A 19,937-nucleotide genomic window follows, 5' to 3' on the forward strand; every position below is an offset into this window, starting at 1 on the left:
CATGGAAGTAAATCCCAGGTATAGATGAGACAAGAACGGAGACAGACACATGAGACCCAAACCCAATCTCTGCCCGAGATCTTTCCCTTGCTCCAGTATTGGTATGACCGTGACAAAAAGTAATATCAACGCTCAGAAGAAAAGGGGCACAACGAACCAAGAACAAAAAAATGTCAACGCTCAGATGATGTGACGCAGCGGAAAAACAGACAACCACCCGCGGAATGACGAGGAAACACTCGGATGCTCATCACTCAATGGTCAACAGACGACCCACCTCCCCCCTGCAGCCCGGCCGATCGTCAACCGACCCCCGCTCGGATGAAGGAGAAGAAATGACGAAAATTTGAGACCCTCCATGCCATGCCATGCAATAAACGACAAAGGAGACCAATAGATGGTATGAAGGTATGCGGCGGTACATGTAGTGGTGTGTGGCATGCCAAAATGCGATGATTATGATGCCTTCTTTCTTTTCCAGCCCGTGGGTATCCAATGGCTTGTGACAAAACGCCCGTATACGGTAGACCGAGTGCAGCAAATGCCGCGCTTCCCCCCTCCTGGTAGTGATAAAGAAATATTGGTTTCCACTCTTTTGGTCCATCTCCACAGTCCCTCGACGTAGTCTGATCTCTCCTCGCTCAATAGAGTATACTGGCTGCAAGCCTGCTCTGTTGGGGAATCGCGCGTTTCGGAACCGACGATAGAGACTTTTGCCTCCTCTCGTTGCGTTTTCGCATGCGTTCCTCGCGTTCTGCCTTTTCCAGATCAAGCTGCCCGATTGCTCCGAAGAACGGCGAGGACTGCGTTTTGAGCTGTGTCCTTGGAAGTGGAGCCCCCCGGCGCTGGGGTTTATTGACGAAACCAGTTGGCAAACCTTCTTCGGGGCTCGCCAGCGGCACCGACAGCCTCAAGGCTGGTGGAACGGTCGTATAGTTCCTATAGTCGCGTGTCAGCAAACGAAACCCACCGCAATTATCCGACACTTACGTCATCATCCTTGCAGATTCTCACATCCAGCACCATACTCTTCACATCGTCGTGGCGGGCGATGTTCGGATAGGGGAAGCCCTGAGCTCGTTGCATGCCAACAATCACTTCGCCCATGATTGCGAACTTCTTCCAGTTGATTCTTTCTTTGCCCTCGACGCCACTCGGAGGCGCCTCTTTCTCCTGGGCGCTCGATCTGTTGAGAGCGGCCTGCAGCGCGGCCGCGTTACCGGCGTTACCGGTCAGTGCGCTAAGAGCCTCCGCATTCGCTGTTTGACGGGGGCTTGTGCTCCCGCCGAGCAGACCGGCGTTGGATGCGCGTCTTTGTGGGTCGTTGACAAAAGTGGAGTTACCCTCTGCGGCAGAGACCAGGTCGCGGCGGTGAAGGGGAAGGTACGGGATCCGCTCGCCGGAGCTGTTCTCCCACGCAAGACGGTACGCAAAGTGACTCTTTTGCGTTCCCATGAGGATCTCGAGCTTCATAAAGTCCTTGGCCGTGGCAGGCAAGAGGAGATCGCGTGTTGCTGAAAGGCGGTGGATCGCTGTTCCGTTCAAACCCGCGAGAATAGCGCCGAGGGAGTTGTAGTTGTTCAGTTCCCGCAGTTTGCGCGCAACCTTCATGAACTTCTCGAGCATCAAAGCGCGATGCTTTGGCTTGTCTCTCAGCAGGATGAAATTGGTGACCCAGTAGGCCAGATGGTTGAAGTGCTCGATCATCCGGTCCACGTTCTCCAGACTCTTGCACTTCTTCTTGTCCGTCGCGTTCAAGCTCACATGTCGCACTAGGTCGCGGGGCCTGATGGATTGGAACATGATCCAGTCTATGCGAGTCAGCTCTCGTGCAATGTTCTCCTCCGACTCGCCCATCAACAGGTGCCATTGTGTCTTGGTGAGAGTGACGCGAGGGATAGGGACGAGCAGCTTGGCCTGCTGTCGCGCTTGCTCAATGGCGTTCATCATTGTTTGAGAGGAGCTAGTGGCGGTGGTGGAGGTGCTGACGGAGCGTTCGGGGTAGCCTGTGGTCGTCGCCGTATCCGAGGTGTTTGTGGAACCGCGCGTGATGCTGATGGTAAGCTCCGTTGCGCTCTTTGGCAGGTCGTCCTCCATTGATTCGTTCAAGATGGAGTGGCTGTAGAGTGCGTTCTCGCGGTGCTTGTCACTGCAAGCCCAGTCTGTATCATCGTCTTCCACGACAGCCTCGAGATCAGCCAAGATCTCCTTGGAAGCAACCCCAAAAATGCGATTGCTGGCCAGCCGGTTTACGAAGAGGAACACCATGCGTTTTGTCATGGGGTGTGCAAAGTCACCCGGGTATGAGCTGAGCCACTGCTCCATGATCGACAGGTGGCGCAGCTGCGCTATGGTGCGGACCATTTGTGGGCTACTGTCGTGCTCGAGTGCATCGAAGCGTTTAATGAGGGCCTCGAGCAATTGGCTTGGGGCGGCGAACTTTCGGTAGAGGGCAAGGAAGATGGAGACGAATTTGGTGTCCTGCTTGGACAGCGGCTGGGAGACCAGGCGGTCGACGAGCTGCTCAAACGTGTAGCCATTTTCATCAGAGGGCATGACGGAGATAATGCTGGGCTCGTAGTCCGACGAGTCGGCGCCGTCGGAACCGTACGACTCGTAGCCGGGGGACTCTTCGAGATCAAGGAAGGAGTTGGTGGGAGCGCGGTTCTTGGCGCGAGCTTCTGCATCGTTGTCCGAGAGGATTTTCAGACGCGAACCGGAGAATTCTGAGCTCGCACGCTCATGCCGGTACTTCCAGCTGGGGCGTGGAGAGGCAGGCTGTAGGGCAGATGAATTGGAGGTGGCGCGGCGGCGTTGTGCGGCGGCGAGCTTGCTGGCGGGGGTATCTTAAGAGGGAACGACGTCAGATGAGAGACCACGGTACGCTAGCTGGCAGAGCGGCGCGGAAGAATGGAAATATGGGTGGAAGACGGCAAGCGTGAAACATGTCGCAGCAATGAAACGACAGCTGCGTGCGTAATGTTATATGGGGGACTGCGCCAACGGACCGAGCGTGCACGCGCCGCATCCATGGCTGGCGGCGCGGCGGGCAGGGACCAGGGGCGTAGAGGGGCAGGCGTTCGTGTAGATGCACTCACCCTGTCGAGACGCAAGAATAGCCCGCAACATGACAGAGAGACAAATTCGCTGGCTTTCGGGCGAGCCGTCTGAGCTCTGAAACGCGGGCAAGTCGCCGACCAGCGTCTTCGCGCGCTGCTCCACCACAGCCGGATCCACCTGGCGATGGGCCGGGTGGTTGTCGCACTTGCACCCGACCAGCACGCACGGCAACGCCGCTTTGTGAACGACATCTGCGCAGAAGCAAGAACGCGTTAGCCATGACGCCCGACAAGACGGTTGGGCTGCGATCGGCGTGCAGATTCCAGGCCCGCGGGCACCGATCCTGCTCCGAGCTGCCGGCTCGCGGCGCAGCCGGAAATGGGGACGCGGGATATACTGACTTAGCATGCCCGGCACCTGTGCCAGGCTCTCCTGATTCATAACGTCGTATAGCATCAGCGCGCCGTCGATCCGTGGCGCGGGCATGTCGTCGATTTTTTCCGGCCAGCAGATGCGGTCGTCGTGCTCGATGTCCAGCTCCTCGAAGGGAACCTCGACCAGGCGCACCGTGTACACGGTGCCGTCAATGGACATCTTACGCGTGGCGGTGCGCGCGTGCGAGCGGGTGCGCAGGTCGAAGGCGCGGTCGATGAAGCGCGTCTTGCCCACGGCCGAGTCGCCAATGACGCCAATGTTGATGTCCTCCACGGCCTGCAAGGCTCGACGGTCAGCGGGGGCAGGGGCAGAGCGCACCGGGGCGGGGAGGGTACGTGCCTGCGCATCCATCGGGGCGTTGTGATTTTTCTGCTGCTCTGGGGATTTGCGGAGGGGGTCGTCGGGGTCGCCGGGGACCTGTTCGGCGAGGCGCTGGATAACGCTCTGGTAGCGCAGGAAGAAGGGATCGCGGCTGATGGCGTCGCCGTCGTCGTCGTCGCTGCTGTCGCTGGCGTCGGGGTGCCGCGCGCGGGCTATGTGACCATTCTTTGCGCCGCCATGCGGGTGATACGGCGACGGCTTGGGAACGTGGGGCGCGGAATTGGCCCTGCTGCCGAGCGCCGGGCGCTGCGGTTTGGGCGGGCTGGCGGTGGAGACGCTCTGGGTGCGCCCTTGGTGTTGAGGCGCGGCGGAGGGCGCCAGGGTCGTAGCGGGCGGCGCGAGCGAGCGGCTCTGGGGTTGCAGCTGCAGGAGCGGATCCTTGGAAGGCGCGGGCGGCGGCGAGTCTGCAAGGCGCAGCGGCGGGAGCAGGGCGTTCGAGCGGGCGTGAGAAGATGACGGCGATACTAGCTGGTCGCGGTGGGCAGCGGAGGTTGAAGAGGCGCGGGACGCGGACGTGTGGCCTGGTCCTGGTGCGCGGTCGGAGGGCACTTCTATCGACGGGCGCCGATGACCGTTCTGACCGTCCACCCCCCCTTGTCGCTGCGCCAGCGTCATTCCGTTTGGGAAAGCTCCCCGGGCACCGGCGGCGAGTCGAGGGCAGGGGTTGCGGGCGCGCAGCAAGCAGCATGCACGTTGGTGGGCTCACGCGAGAGGCGCCGGGATGGCTTGCGGGACTGCCGCTGCGTGCAGGCAGGATGCAGGATGATGCAGAGGGAGGGCGGCGATACAGCGATGTCGATTATCGATGGAGGCTATGTGATGCGCGTGCGCTGTGAGCGCGGTAGCGCCCCAGCATCCTTGAACGCAGACAGACCCTGCGCACTGCTCTGTTTGCAGACGCCCGCTGCTCGCATCGTGCAGTAGATTGACTTCATCTCACCAGCCCGGTCATGCGCTCGCCAGCCCTACCCAGCAGCTAAACGCAGCCCGCGGGCGCCCAGCACCAGCACCGCACGCCCGCCAAACGCCGGCCTGCGTCCCGTCACCGCCCGCTATTTCGGCCATCCGAGACGCGGCTGCGCGTGCGCTCGCGTTCGCTGCGAGCTCGCAGCCCACATTTCCCACCGATCCACGTCTCTAACGGCCGGGCAGGGGTGCAGCGGAGCAGCGAGCTGAGCATCACTCACCTCGCAAGCGCGCGATACGGACGCAAGCGCACGTGTCGTCCCAACGCCCGGCCCAGCGCCCGCAATGGCAGTTCTCAGCGCGCGGAGCCGCAGCCGCGAGGGCGCGCAAAGAGGGGACGGGAGCTGAGGACTAAAGACGGCCGGCGCGCCGGCGGGCAGCTCTTCGCGCTGCAGCTGAGCGGGCCAGACCCAGCAAGCTCACGGCAGGCGCTGGAACGCTTCCTACTCGCCCGGGGAAGGTGTGGCGGCCGTTCCGGCGTCAAGAGACTCTGATCGCAGCAGATCACCGCTCTCCACGCCAGAGGTCCGTGAGTCCGCGTGTCTGAGATTGCTGCGAGGGCGCCGCTGCAGCCTGCGCCTGCGCCTGCGCCTGCGCGACACACGCAACGGCCCACAGTGCTGCAGCCGTCCGCAGAGCACGGGGCAGCCCGCCGCTGCTGTGATGGCGTTGATGGCTGCCATTGCGCTCCCGCTCAGGGGATAGGGAAGCTTCACGCGCCGTGACCTCACGCTGACGGCTGCGGCGGAATGCCAGAGCGGGTTCCCATTGGATGCCGCGGGCAGCCTTAGAGCCAGCCTCCGCCCTCTATCCAGACCTCACCCCAAAATCAATTCCCCGTCGCGCCATCTCGCAGCCGGGGAGATGCGCTAGCAGCCGGCATGCCGTCGCGAACGACGCCCGCTGTGTCATCGCGATCTGGAATGACGAGTGCGTGGATGTCCAAGGCAATCGACGTCAGCAATTTCCACCACCAGCCCTCACCCTCCCATCCCTCCAAACGCCCCGCTCTCCGCTCTCCGCTCGCACTGGCCTCCCGTCAGCTAGACAGAAAAGCCGATCTCAATAATGCCAGCCAAGGCGCAGATCTGTCGTACGATTGATCAACCCGTGCCGGGCTCTGAAGCAGTGCGGAATTCTTGTACCTGCCTCTTTTGAGCACCACCGCTGGCTTCTCCGGCGGCAGCAGTGGCTGCGATGAACTATCTATAGGCCAAGACCCCCGTGTCGTCCACTGCCCGTCGTCGCGGGCAACCTGCGGCCCCGACTCGCGGACACCCCTTCCCCTCATGCGGCAAAAGCAACAACTGTGATAATCATCATCCATGTGCCGTGCCGCCATTTCTAGACGTCAATTAAGCTTAACCACGACGGGCACGCTTGCGTGCACCCCGGCGTTCCATGCTTGGACGCTGGTATAAGACGTGACCACATGGACATCAACCAGCAAACGCCCGACCTCTTCGTCCGTTGTCGCCACCGATGCCCGTGCTTTAGCCAACAAGAAGAGCACTCTGTCGCTGGACGGTTGCACGGATGAGCGACAGGCTGGACTGACAGGGGGCGGCCCCACATGAATAGGTCGTCAGCTACTTCAGCTGCACGTCTCCACTACGGCCGCTGACTCTCAACGCGCTGGCTGACTCCTGCTGAGTCCCCCATCCTGCGTACGCTTCCTTGCCAAAAGCGATCCGCTGCCTGTCAACGCAAAGCGCCAGAATCAGCCCACGGCGTCCGGACGTCTGCGCTTCTTGAAACCGGCAGAGAACACGCGCGCTGGTGGCGCATAAGGTGCATGATGGTCTCGAGACCCGCACCGACACCCGCTGCCCCGTTGAATCGCAAACATGGCAGGATCCAGCACAGCTTTGCCAGATGCATGAGAGAACAAGAGAAATAGGGACGCAAAACAGTCAACCTCACCGGACACACCTCCACTTTCACCATCATTGCGCGCGCAGCCCCGTGGACTGCAAATCGCCCATCACTAATCAGCATCAACACCACCCCTTGCTTCTGACTCCCTTCCACCCATGTGCATTGCCAACACAGTAAGGAAAAGGAATGAAAGGGATCGCCGTGTTGAAAAAAGCTCGCTCCACCCTTCATCAGCTAAGCCAACGAATCACGCACGCTCTCTCCCCTTCCGTCTAAGCGAAGTATGGCGCAAAGGAGGAAGAACCGCATAGCGCGCGTGTGTCTCAGAAAATCCCCATGTTATCATCCGCACTTATCGCCAAACTATACGCAAAAATAAGTCTTCGTCTCAAAGCAATCTATTGTGGATCCCCCACTCCACCCAGCAGACCTCCACACGCTCCCTCTGGAAACCCGGGGCAAAGGGTCAATAGTCAGATCGCTCGTTCCAAATTCCCCCGTTTAGTACTCATCACCGCGGCGGAGGACCGGTCAGAGATTTTCCCGCCCTCCCTTTATCGCAATGGAATTGAATCACATGCCTTTATACCCTTGTCCCTTCTTCTCTTAATTCTTCACCTCGGCATCGCACACGTTCCCCACCTTGTCTTAACGCATGTCTCCACCCATATAGCTTGTATTGCAATTACAGGGCGCATCGTACTCGGCTCGGTCCCTCCATCCGCGGAGCGAGCGAGTACGAGAACCAAACACACGACGACGCAGACGATTTGCAACACACACGCATCAGACGGGAGAAAACTCCGGCGACAAGAGACGAAACCCACGGCGGCCCCTCCCCTCCCAAAGCGCCCCAGCGCTTGCCATCAGTCCCGCCCTCGTCTCACGTTCGTTACAACAAGCACTCACGCGCCACCGTCAGCCCTGCGGTGTGCTAGGTCATGTGAACCCCGTCGGTAGTAGCCCTGCGGCCGAGAGTAGCACTCCTACTTGCTCCTGCTAAAGTGGTCCCCATTAAAGCTCCACTCCACACCACGTGCAAAGGGGAGAAAGGATGGAAAAATGACGTGCATTTGCCGGAGCCGGCCGCGTGGCGCGGCCCGGCCCCTTCCATCCCAACCATCGTCATGCTTCTGCACCTCTAATTATTGCGACGGGATTGAGCGAGCGAACGAGCGAGCGCGATAAGGAAAAGAGAACAGAAAAATTTGGGTGGAGTTGCGCACGAAGCAACCGCACAGCCACTTTGCTGCGGCATCGCGACCAATCCTTCCTTGTATGTAAACGCCTCACTATTTCCGCACCGGCTTGAACGGGCAGGAATATCACGAAGATCTTATGGTGCGGCAATCGACAAGCATAAGCGAGAACAACGGAGCCATGTGACGCACGCCCGTGGCCCTGCAAGGAGAAAGGGAAGGGAAAGGGAAAAGGGACGACAGGAGTAAGGTTGTGATGTCACGTTTCCAATGTTGTGATGAGAATGGCGTTCTTCCTGCACGGGTGGTTGGGAGTAAGTATTGGGATGTTGCTGTGCATCTTTCAAACCATACAAGATCAACAATACATAGTTTAACTGCATAAGTAGGGCACCAACTTTTTGTAAGAAAATATCGGTAGGGTCAAATCCCTTTCTAATCTGCCGTGCGCTGGTCAATCGCAAAAGTCGATGATGGTATATAAGAAAATGGTGGTGCGCACCGAGACAAAACCATGGCGCGTTGGCCACGTGTAAAAAAAAAAAAAAACCCCTCCAAAAAGAAAGAGAAACAACGACATGGAGGTGCACGATCATATCATCGTCCCCTTGGAGAGCAAGCAAGAATGACAAAAGGAAAAGAGATGTACGCCTCTCTCACCGAGGCCACCGCCCAGACCTGCTTCCTTCACCAACCACCCCCGGTCTGTCCAACCCCTTATTTCCCTTTTTTCCAAAACGCCAGCCGGCTTGGGCTCTTCATGCCGCTCATGTGGTGCTGCTGCTCTTCCCCTCCGCTCATCAACCCCTCGTCGACGACGACCTTGCCGCTGTCCCTCCGCCAAAAGACCAGTCGAGTCGGCGTCTTCGCGGCGGCGGCGGCGAGCTGGCCCTCGCCCTCCCTCTCCTTTTCCTTCTCGTCCCCGATATCCCTGCTCTTAATCGGCAGGGTCGAGGAGCGCTGGATGCCCCGGGGAGACGCAGCAGTAGCACCTGCTGACCGCCGTTCCCCGTCGGCGGCGGCATCGGCATCCGACACCCCCGCATAAGAGGCAGGGGCGGGGTACGAGATGGTGGTGGACGCAAACGCCACGCTCTTCCTCCTGCTTAACGCCGGTTTGCCGTTGCCGCCGCCGTTGGTGTGGTTGTTGTTGCTGGCCTGTTTCACCCTTATCTCCATCGCGCTCTGGCTCCTCCCTCCCCTCATCGCGACCCGTGGGTTCTGGTGCTGAGCCTGCCTCCCACCGCCGCCAGCACCTCCTCCCGCCAGCACCGTCCGTCCGCCTCTCCCCTGCGAAGAAGGGCCCGGCCACGGCACCGAAGATGGTGCCGCCGCCGAAACGGGCGACGTAGCGGTCGCCTGCCCGCGAGCTTTGTTGCTGGAGGCGGCAGCGGCGGCGGCGGTGGCCGTCGCCGCCGCGAGGCTGTAGCTTGACGAGGTCTTGTTCCTCGGAGGCATGGACGGCCGCTTCTTCGAGAAACGGTCGGGCGCGGGCAGAGCCGAGACTTCCGGCAGCGGCGCCATCGGTGCGGACCTACCTGGTGCTTTGCCGAGGAGGGGCGATTGGTGGTGGTGCTGGTTGTCCGTGGGCGACGAGTGGAACAAGTGTTGTGGGATCCGTGCCTCGAAGGACGAGGAGTGGCGGAGGGCTGGAAGCTTGGGTGGTGAGCTGGTCCCCATACTTTTGGTCCGGTTGACGGTGGTGTGGGTAGTGGTAGTTCCGAAGCCGGGGTGCATGGGGATGGCGTTGGAGGAGTCTACAGGAGAGAGAGTAATGCTAGGGGGTGAAGCGGTGGCGGGTGAGAATGGTGAGGATGAGGAAGACGCTTGTTGAAGGGTGATAATGTCTTCCGAACTGCGCGGGCTGGGGATGTGTAACAGTGCCGGCAGTTGTGGTGGGCCGCTTCGTGATGTTGATGATGATGCCAATGCCTTCTGGTTTGCGACATCGGCGACGCAGACGCTTCTCCTGTACCTCGTCTTCGTCTCCGGAGTTTTGCTCCTCCTCTTGCTCTCTACATCCGAAGTGACACCTTTTTCATCCTCGGTCTGTGTTTCCGTGGCGAGACTCCCTTTTCTGCCGAAGCCGTGAATATGCAAGTGAAGCGGATGATGGAGCGGCAACTTTTCCATCTCGTCCCTCTGGCTCCAGTCCGGACGTCTCCCAACCATGTACTCGCCAGCCTTAACCAATTCGCCACTTGTGAGAGCACCGTCAGTGCCCTCAACGCATCCGGTGCTCCTGCTTTTCAGCAGCGCTTTACCTCCATTCCTTCCAGCCAAGTCGATATCCAACGTGCCGACAGTGCCCGCTTTTCTTGCGCTAGCGGTCTTCCGCAACGACTGATGCCGCTCCTGAGCCATGGCCTGTGTGTTCGTCCCCCGCTGCGTCGACACATAGATGCGCCACAGCTGGTCTGCATCTGCGCCGACAGGCATGGAGCGCCTCATGCTCCTCCGGTTCCCGTGCGCTTCCTTGACCCGCGTCTTCTCGCGCTCATATTCCAGCGCCGCGATCCGAGCCTCCGCGATGCGCATCGAAGACGACTTGCGGAGGTCCACCCCGGGAGTGCGGATGCGCTTCTCGTTGGCGCGGGCGGACGAAGAGCGTCTCACATCGCCACCGCTGTTGGTCCGGCCGGGCAATGGTGGCCTCCGAGCCTGCACAGCAGCACTCACTGCAGGGTCGACTCCGCCGTTCAGCGCATTCAAGCGCTTCGAGAGCTCGCCGGCCGCGACGGGTGCATTGAGGCCTTTTCCCGCGTGCAGCGCGAGCGATCTCCTCGCTGCTCTCCTGGCCTCTTGCCGCAGCGCTTCCAGCGTTGCCCGGTCCTCATTAGACCGAGGCGCCGAGGCGTGAGGCAGCGGTTCGGTCACGGTACGCGAGGCCAACAACACGGCGCCGCCGTTAAGCGCTGTGGTGGAAGACTTTTTCGAGAGGCTTGCGGCAGCTCCCGAGTTAGGACTAGCAAGAGAATGAGCCGAGGTCGTGGCAGATTCTGTGCGTAGCTTCAGGAAGGGTGGGTTGGCTCCGTTGCTGCTCTGCTGCTGGCTGTAAGTAACAGGGTGACGTGCGGCACCCGCTGACGACGCCTGCTTCGAGATGGCGGTAGGTTGTGCAGGCGGCGCTGCGGCATCGGATCCTGGTTCCAGCGAAGCGAGGTAGCGCTCCAGGCGTCGGGTCAATTCGGCCGCATCGACGGGCACATGCGGTGAGGTCGGCTGCGGTGCAGGCTTGAAGGCGTAGCTGTTGAAAGAGTAAGGGTTGTTGGCCGGCTTGACGGTGGACGAACGCTTGTTTCCATCTGCGGAGAATTTGCTAGGGATGGAAGAGAAGCGCTGGATGGTGTGTTCACAGTCAGCACGTGCCGAAGAAAGAGAGTCCAATGCGGTTCGAAAAAACGCAGGCATCATGCAAAGCGAGGAGGATGGGAGCGAGGTCGAAGGTACGTAGCGCACAAGACTGATATACGTTTTTTACGAACCTTTGGGAGCGCTGCAGCGGTCATGATGGTCTGGTGATGAGAGGTGGGCCGGCTAGTTCGTTTTTCTGACGTGAACGGACAGCGAGTGCAAGAGGCGCAACAGCCAGGCCGCAGGAACAAACGAGTGTGGGGAGACAAGGCTAGAGAGACATTTGTTGGAGAGAAGAAGCCGGCTACAGATAGGATTTCCTATGGCTGCGAGGCGGATATACAGGAGAGCGAAGGGCGGCATTTTTACTCGCCGGCTGTAACATCGGTGTGAAGAGTGGCAGCAGGGGCGCAGTGACTACGCCAGATGCGCATTTGGGACGAAGCAAAGGCCTGTTGGAAGTGGGCCATAGTAGGCAAGGCGCACCTAGATTGGGGAAATCGAGGTCATGCGAGCGCATGGAGCAGCTCAAACAATAATGAGCCTAGAGTTGGGTCTTGCCTAATCGGGCTACGGCGCGCCCAGGTGGTGTGCTCGACTTGGGCGGATGTGCCAAATTGCAGCCCGTCTGCCGCGGTGCGCTGCTGTGCCACTGCCGCCGGGCCTGCTGGCCGGACGGGACTCGCTGCCGCCTGGCCTTTTGCAGGCGGTCCACGGGCGGGTGCAGGACGGCATCAAGGGCGAACGGCTGGAGGCGCGCAAAGGTAACCGGCACCGGCATCAGTCGATCGCGATGGGCGCGTAGTGAGGAATCGCCTAGGAGCGCATGGGATTGTGCAGGCTGAGGCAGCGGACGGCCAGTGGAGGGAGTTGCAGCGGAGCGAGCTGGATGCGGAGTGGGCGAAGCTGGGGTGCGCGGGCCAGGCTGCTAGTTAGCGCGGCTGTTATTTGCTGCGGCCCTAAGCGATCCAACCCCAGCCAGGCCTGCTGTGCGCGCTAACAGCTTCTGCGTCGTGTACGTCTATAACACAGGCCAGTATCGCTGCGCGTGAGAGCCGGCAGTGAGTTGTCAAACCCGCTCAACTATGCTTCTTGGGTTGAGGTGGTTATTTGCAGGGTGGAGACTATTGCGGCGCTACTTCCAGGGTCCGGGCTCGCGCGACGCTACGCACGTCAGAGCGCCTCCAGAATTTTAGGCCGAAAAACGCGGGGAGAGCCCCCGTCTTGTTCCTGCTTGGCCGTCCACCCCTCAGCAACTCCAACCTTAGATCCTGGCTTCATCAACACCATTACCACTCCTCCAGCCACAACCCTCTCTCCACACCGTGTGGTCCCCGGATTCAATTTTGGGACTCATTTCACCGCCCAAGCCTCGTCGGCCTTATTCTTAGCCTCATGGATCCACGTGTTGCCGCCGCCACCGGCTGTCCACACGGCCACGGCATTTCCCACTGCGCCTCTGGCTAAAACTCATCTCCGCCCTCAACCCTTTTTCCACGCTATGCACACACACACCAGACCCAACCTCAGATCCACCTCAGCTTTCATGATCACAACCTTATCCTTGGCAGGCCTGTTCCTCCTTGTAAAATTATAGGAACAGCACGAAATCAGCCACCAGCAACAGCCCTGTAGCCAACATCTCGAGCTGCGGTATCCATGTGTTGTTAAGGTGGCCTGAAAAGAGCTCCGAGCTGACCCGACCCGTTTTCTCTCCACGAGGCGGGTATTGCCGTCGGCTTCGCTCGCCGGCGAGCTTCGTAGCACTGTGCGGGCCGAACGACGCCGTCTCTCCGTCCATACTCTAGCCTTCGGACTTTCGGCTCAATCTATGCCCTATCGGCACTCTTGTTCCCCTCGCTTGAACACAAATTCTCATCTAGTTCGAGGGTCTTCAGATCGTGTCGATTGCCGACGACGTTTGATCGGCGGATCGTCTTGCGCTCCAGACGGGAATGGCCGGCCGGGTACCTTAACCCGTTGAGGGACTTGGGGCTTCCTCTGATCCGGACTCTTTCAGTCTCAATTTTTGCCGATGTGTGGAGATTCGATCATGACAGGCCCCTGGCAGCTCGATCCTCCAAGCCGCTCAGCGTGTAGACACTGACTCTTCCCGGCTTACAGTAATCCCCCGCCATAGCGACCACGAAGTCTGGCAACGTGGCCTCGACTCCCCCTTGAACATATCACGCGACCATGTCTAACCACCAGCCACCATCGTAAATGGCGTTCTTGATCTCTGCTCATGAGCGAGCGCAGAGGAGATCCCGGTGCGTGGTAGGACTTAAGCACGCAATGATCCTGGCGCTTCTAGCCCTGATCTGGCTTCAAGGTGCCCTTCCTCCTCGGATTCAATCTCAGTTTTATAGCCTTGTGAGAACACTGTAAGTATGCTGCGAAATAAGAGCGTCAAAGTAAGTTCCAAGTTTTTTCTATTCTCCCATGACCCGCAAGGAGCACTAGAGACTGTCGAAGAAGCAGAATAAGGGGCTTGTAAAGACCCAAAGGCGACGTCGCCCCCAGGGCCCGCCCGTGAGAGCTGATCTGATAGCTCTTGATAATGATGTCGGCGGCAATCGCTGAAGTGAGCGAAGGTCCGAAGTATCAGCGTGATGGAGGATGTTACTGTGGGTTAAAAGGATGTACCCTCACGGAAGCGGTGACATTATGGTCTCATCGTTCAAGAGGTTTTTCTTTGGGAAGCCGTATCCTACAAATACTCAGTACTCTAGTGCCTTTTTTTTTTTAACACTCTCCCACCAATCAGGCCCTCCGTGACCTTCAGCAGAAAAGCAAAGGATAGGACAAACTTGCCGGTGTGAGGTCCAAGAGCATTGACAAGGGACACGATGCTGAGATCCTGACCAGACTAGTTAAGCATCATCTACCTTAATTGGCGCTGCTCCGCCTAGCCAACATAATGATGCAATAGAAAGTGGCTAAGGCCCTCAGTGTTCTGCAGGAGCGCGAAGGGAACTACTGATCACGGACTGCATCTCCTTCAGACACAGTTGCGCAGGATAATTTAGATTTGATGCACTCTCGTTGCCACTTGAATTAGTAACGTGCTTTTTGAGCAAGACACCATCCGCAAAGTGAAGCGTAAGTACAATACCATGTACGGAGAGAACTCGCCGACTCGGCTGCTGGAAAGAACGCAGATTGAATGATCGTCCCGGATTTCTCAGCGTTAAGTAGATTTCGGCCTCTGACCACTTGGCGCAAGCTGGAGAGATTCCAATCACATGAGCTTTCTACACTCTCTCCAGCACCGGATCGCATCAGCGACATATTGGTCATAGATTTGTCCGTGTTGGTGGCATGAATATGAGTGTTTAAGAGGAAAGTCTTTTCCACCGGAGTCGAGAAACCTGTTAAGAGTCGGTGCAGCAATGAGGTAGGAGGGCTAAAAAAAAAAAGAAGAAAGATGAAAAGTGAGCACACGTACTTGGCTGTTCTTTGTGCTTTCTGCCAGTGTTTGGCTTGGGATCCTTGCTGCAGTAACAATAGAGGCCCGAGAATCGAAGGGACCACAAAAGCCGGGACACGATTGCAAGATGGTGATGCAATTGGGAAAAAGGCAAAAGTGGTGCGGCAACGCATATTCGAGATGGATGGTTCGCATCATTCCTTGAAGATACTGGATGTTTCCCGATTTACTTCTTTCCCTGACAGGCTTGCAGCCGGGAGTAAAATGGGCCAAGCAAGACTCAGGGTATAGAGTCTATGGACAGGCCGAACTAAATACGGGATCTCCTTTCATTCCGGACACAGTAACGTCCGAAAGCTGACGTGGCCTGATGTCCACAAAGCTGTGTAAGAGTGGGAGCAAAGAGGAAGAGGTTCGTGGAAAGGCCTTTCCCTTATGACATTCGCAGTGGCGTTTGCACGTGCAGAACACCTACGTGGGATTCTTGATCATGCCTACCCGAAGCCATCAAGATACTGTTAGCGTTCTTCCTTGTCTCGTCGCATGCGGCCTGGCTCCTGTAGCTCAGATACATGACGCCCCATCAAACCACCCAGCTCCGAGGCATTTAAAAAGCTCGCTTTGAACACCACCAGCCCCTCTCATCAGCATTATACCCTGTACCCTGGCACAGGTTGAAGCACCAATCAGACGCGTAAGAACAAGAATTGCTCACTACTCTTTCCGTCCTGCCGTGTCTTCAACACACCCATCAAGCAAGCCACCGCATCTCAATGTGCCACCAAACAACGCTGTCGATCAGCAATACCCACCGATGATGAACAAGCCCAGGCATTCTCGATTCCGTACATCAGTAAGCTATAGCCCCGGTTTCCCAGCAACAGGAGCATCCAGACCAGTTGGAAAAAAATTCTGACCCGGTCCAAAGCAAGGAAGAGGGCAGTGATGCGAGGCGGGTGTACTTCTATCCAGCTCACTGGCGACAAAGTACTAAAGGAGAAGCAACCTCATCGGACCCTCGCTTTTATACAAGATCCCCACGCTGTAGCCCCTCATGTCAGGATCACCTGCTAAACCGGGATGCAATCCCACGTGCCCGCAACCATATCGCCATCAAGAGATAAACACAAGGCACTCTCATTGGGAAGCGAAGTTTTTGGAAGCCGACCCGCAGACTTCCGCATTCTCCTTTCCGCACCAGACCAGCCGTCATGAAGTTCGGCGACCAGGAAGCAGACCATTGACTAGATCATCATTCATAGAAAGCATCTTGACAAAATCACCACAGTAGGACTGAAGTCACGGCAATTGTCCAGAAAAAATTTGGTGCTGGGCAGGCTATTATAAGCCCGCCGCTCAATCAGTCGTATCATTACAATCGTCCTACCACCTACACCCGCAGGGCATTTCCTTAAGTTTCTTAATCATCACTCCCCCACGCTTCACCAACTAAAACTTCCTCCGCTTCCCGCCTACCTCATCATCGCCATCCGCCGGCGTCCCACCACCTCCACCACCACCGCCGCCGCCGCCGCCCGCGGCATTAGCATTACTCGTAGCCTCGTACACGCTCGTCCGCTCCGCAGTGCGCCAGTTGGCCACGCTCGCCTCGACATCCTTCGCCATCTCGACCGCGTCGCTCACGACTCCGTCCTCGCCGCTGTTGAACATGACGGCATTGGCGAACATGCGCATTAGCTCCTTCTCCAGCTGCGCCGAGTTCACGATGCCACGAGGCGGCAAGAGCTCCTCCGATATCGGCAGCGTGATGTGCGTGCTGGTGCTCGGCATCTGGGTCGGCGTGGCGGGCGCGCCGCCTGGCGAATTTGCCGAAGGCGTGTCGGCAGTGGATTGAGTCGTGGCCGCAACGGCGCGGGAGCCGTTGGTGATTGCGGTGCGGATGGATTTGAGGTCCTGGGGACGGCGGATGATGTCGTAGTATCCTTCGGCATCCTTGGGTTTGACCGGGTGGGAGAAGAGACTGGCGTGCTTGTGCGAAGTGATGTCGTTCATAACCGGTACGCTCATCCGCCCGAAATTTCGACTTGCAATAACGAAGGTAGGCGGACCGGGTGTACCCATGTTGATGTCAATGTCGGGAATATCCGGTTCTGCGGTCTCGGACTCTTCGCGTTGGTCGCGTTTGCGTTTGTGGTTTACCGTTTGAGACTGCTCCAGAACTGATTGCAGCGTTCCCGCCCTTCGACGCGTACGCCGACCTCCGGATGTAGGGGTCTCAGTGGTGGACTGCGCATCCGACTCCATTGTTTCCGCCGGCGTACTCGGCTCTGCCTTGACATCTGGGCCTGGCTCATCTACATGTGAGGCAACCGACTGACTCCTAGTCCTTCCACGAGCCGATCCAGTCACAGCAGACGATGCCACACTCGTCCCTCGTGCCTTCCTTGCACCCTTTCGAGATCCCTTGCCAGGTTTCGGCGTCTCAGCTGCATCAGGTGCTGGCATCTCTTTTGATTTGACAGCCCGCTTCGATTTTGAAGTGGAGCTCGGCGGAGCGCTAGACTGCAGTTCTGGGGACCTATCGGGGGAGATTGGACTAGCAGGGTTCGGATTCCATTCTTGAATGGGTTTGCTCTGAGGCATAGGTTGCTTCCAAGATCCGAAACGGGTATTCACGTGCAACGCGGGTAGCCTGCGCATAGAAGCAGCAGCGCCCGGGTGCGGATAAAGCGGGTGCTGGCCTGAAGAAGGATGGTATTGAGGCACTTGCGAAGGCCTGACCGGAGTTGCAGCGGCGTTCCTGGGCGATGGCTGGGGACGAACAGACGGCGGACGCGCTGCCTGCGCTTGCTGTTGGCGCATCTGCCTTTCCTGCGCCTTGTGAGCTTGAACCGGATCTTGCGCCATGACCTGGAAAGGTTCCAAAATCACACCACCGCCTCCTCTAGGCGGCAACGGATGCTGGACGGGTGGGTGATACATTGGCTGAGCGTGCGGATACGGAGGCTGTCCCGGGTACTGAGGATAGAGACCAGGCTGCTGCACATGTGACGCGTGGTGAGTACTTGGTGAATGCGGGGCTGGACCTGGTGGAGGGCCAGGTGGGAACGGCCTTGGGTGCTGATGAGGAGAACCTGACGGTGGTCGGTTAAACGGCCCAGTTCCTTCGTGCATCGACGGTACCTGCAATGGCGGGGGAGGATACTGTATGTTCTGCATATTTGGAGGCGGAGGCAGGATTACAGGCTGTCCCTGCGGCGGACGAGAGCTCATGGGGACATTGTGAGCAGTGGGACTCTGAGAACGTCCAACGGAAGTAGAAGGATGCGGTGGACCGTAGGGCGAAGGATATGGGCCATTATGCGGTGGTTGCTGCGGAGGGACTCTGGCATGTTGTTGTTGTTGTTGCTGCTGCTGCTGTTGCTGCTGAGGTTGCGGCTGTAGAGGTTGCTGTGGATGTGAAGAGGTCCGCTGGTGGGATACAGGTTGCGGTGCAGGTTGCGCTTGCGCTTGAGACTGAACAGGGGATTGTGCGGCCGACTTCAGGTGGGGGGAAGCACTTCCATTAGCAGGAGGATCGGACGGATGGTTAATGATGCTCTCTATTTTGGCCGAAGATCGACGCGGCGCCTGCGCTTGCTGGGCAGCAGGCGACTGCTCTTTGCTGCCAGGTGGGCTGGGCTGGGGAGCTGTAGCAGGTGCTTTCACCGGGCCTGGTACATCCTGCGGCGCAACCTCCGCGGCGGGCTGAGCAACAGCCGGTGACGGTGCAGCGGCAGGCGAGACGTGACCTGCCTCTCCCGCGCCATTGACCAAGTTTTCCCGTTGCAAACGCTCATCCCACTCGCCGTTTTGAACGGCGCGAAGCTCGCGTGAGAAGTGGTCATAACGCTTCTCGTGTTCGCGGATCTCTTCAATCGCATGGCGACGGTAGCGTGTGTACAGCTTCGCGATCAGCTGGGGCAGCAGATGTTGGTGCTGTGCAGCTTCCTGGACGGAGGGCAAGCTGGGGCTCGGTGCTTTGCGCTTTCTCGACGGGCTGTCGCCATTCTGGACGGGCGGTTCGTTCTCGGACCTCGGGTCGAGCTCATCGCGGATCTCTTCCTTTAACAGATGCAGGTACAAGTCGCGCAGGGCATCGGGAGTAAGACGGTCGGGGCTGAAGCTCGCGGCGTCCTTTACGGCATCATTGTGCAGTAGCAGATCTGAGACCTTGGCGAAGACCTGTGCTTCTACGCCATAGCAAGCGAGAGATTGGAACAGCAGGAGCGACTCTAGCGGTGTATAGTGGGCTGGGAGGCTACTCATCCCCCTGCGGTGGAGAGCAGTGATGCGATACGCGGAGGGGTGGATGGGAGCCAGCGCGGAGACGTGGAGGAGCTGCAGTGGACCATCAGACAAGCTCGGACGTCGACGGCGCGCGCGTCAGGACGGGAGCTAAGGTGGCGAGGCGTGCGCGGTGGCGGGACACGACGTTGTCGGCGATGGGGAGTTGGAGGAGGATGGTGGGGTGGAGGAGAGCGATGGGCGCGGACGTGTTCAGTTGCGGTCGCGATGCGTGTCATGGAAGCGACGCGGCCGGCAGCAGTGGAGTGGAATTTTGCGACCGGCGCCCGCCCGCTGGGTCGCCCAGCCCAGGCCAGCCCAGCGCATCAATCGCCCACCCACAACACATCATCAGGCTACGGAATATTTGATCCTTTTATGCTCTCCTCATGTGGGTGGTCGAAGCAAAGATGCGGACGCAGACCAAATTCCCTGCCTACCAGACACGGGATTCTGCTGCCCAGGCAATGAGCAGGTGGAATAATATCACCGTGAGATACAAGTGGGATGGCTCAATTCTTTTGCAACCTGGTGCGCACCGCCGGATGCCGACGCGTGCGCGCCGCGTCCCTCACCTCACCCCAACCCGCGCACCTCTCACCGCTCGAACATCGTTTGTGTCCAGCATGAGTGCGCGCTGTCGGCCCCGGAATGCTCGCCGCGCCTGTCACGTGTTGCGGCCGCCCCTTTTTCAGCGGCGAATACGCTTCTCGCCCCCGCGGCGCCAGTGACGTCGGGGCGCCCACAGCAGCTGCCGGCCGTGCTGCGGACGCTGGCTCGGGCGTGTTCGAAGCCGCGAGTAGGGCTGGGGGACAGGGTACGCGTGCGGCAGGCTTGGCTTTCATGGCCGTGAAGGCAGGGTTTGGTGTCTGCCCAATTGGCGTCGATCGCATGAAGGCTCCCGCGTTCGGCGGAAATGACTGACTTATCAAACACCTCCTTTTCCC

At 58.8% G+C, this 19,937-nt stretch overlaps 3 protein-coding genes across 3 annotated transcripts; all 3 read right to left on the reverse strand.

The window, feature by feature from the left end:
• Positions 1-975: 975 nt before the first annotated feature.
• SLS55_006453 (uncharacterized protein) lies at positions 976-4,491 on the reverse strand (the record flags this gene model as incomplete). The annotated part of the gene is made up of 3 exons (XM_066777882.1): positions 976-2,758; positions 3,458-4,028; positions 4,449-4,491. The coding sequence occupies 3 exons, from the start codon at positions 4,489-4,491 to the stop codon at positions 976-978; spliced, it is 2,397 nt and encodes a 798-aa protein (XP_066631977.1).
• Positions 4,492-8,636: 4,145 nt separating this feature from the next.
• Positions 8,637-11,330, reverse strand: SLS55_006454 (uncharacterized protein; the record flags this gene model as incomplete). Its single annotated transcript, XM_066777883.1, has 2 exons — positions 8,637-11,238; positions 11,323-11,330. 2 exons carry the CDS (start codon positions 11,328-11,330, stop codon positions 8,637-8,639), a joined length of 2,610 nt encoding a protein of 869 aa, XP_066631978.1.
• Positions 11,331-16,152: 4,822 nt separating this feature from the next.
• Positions 16,153-18,972, reverse strand: SLS55_006455 (uncharacterized protein; the record flags this gene model as incomplete). The annotated part of the gene is made up of 2 exons (XM_066777884.1): positions 16,153-17,037; positions 18,385-18,972. 2 exons carry the CDS (start codon positions 18,970-18,972, stop codon positions 16,153-16,155), a joined length of 1,473 nt encoding a protein of 490 aa, XP_066631979.1.
• Positions 18,973-19,937: the final 965 nt, after the last annotated feature.

Source organism: Diplodia seriata (genome assembly GCF_021436955.1).
Source record: "Diplodia seriata strain FDS-637 chromosome Unknown scaffold_6, whole genome shotgun sequence".
Taxonomy (NCBI): Eukaryota; Fungi; Ascomycota; class Dothideomycetes; order Botryosphaeriales; family Botryosphaeriaceae; genus Diplodia; species Diplodia seriata.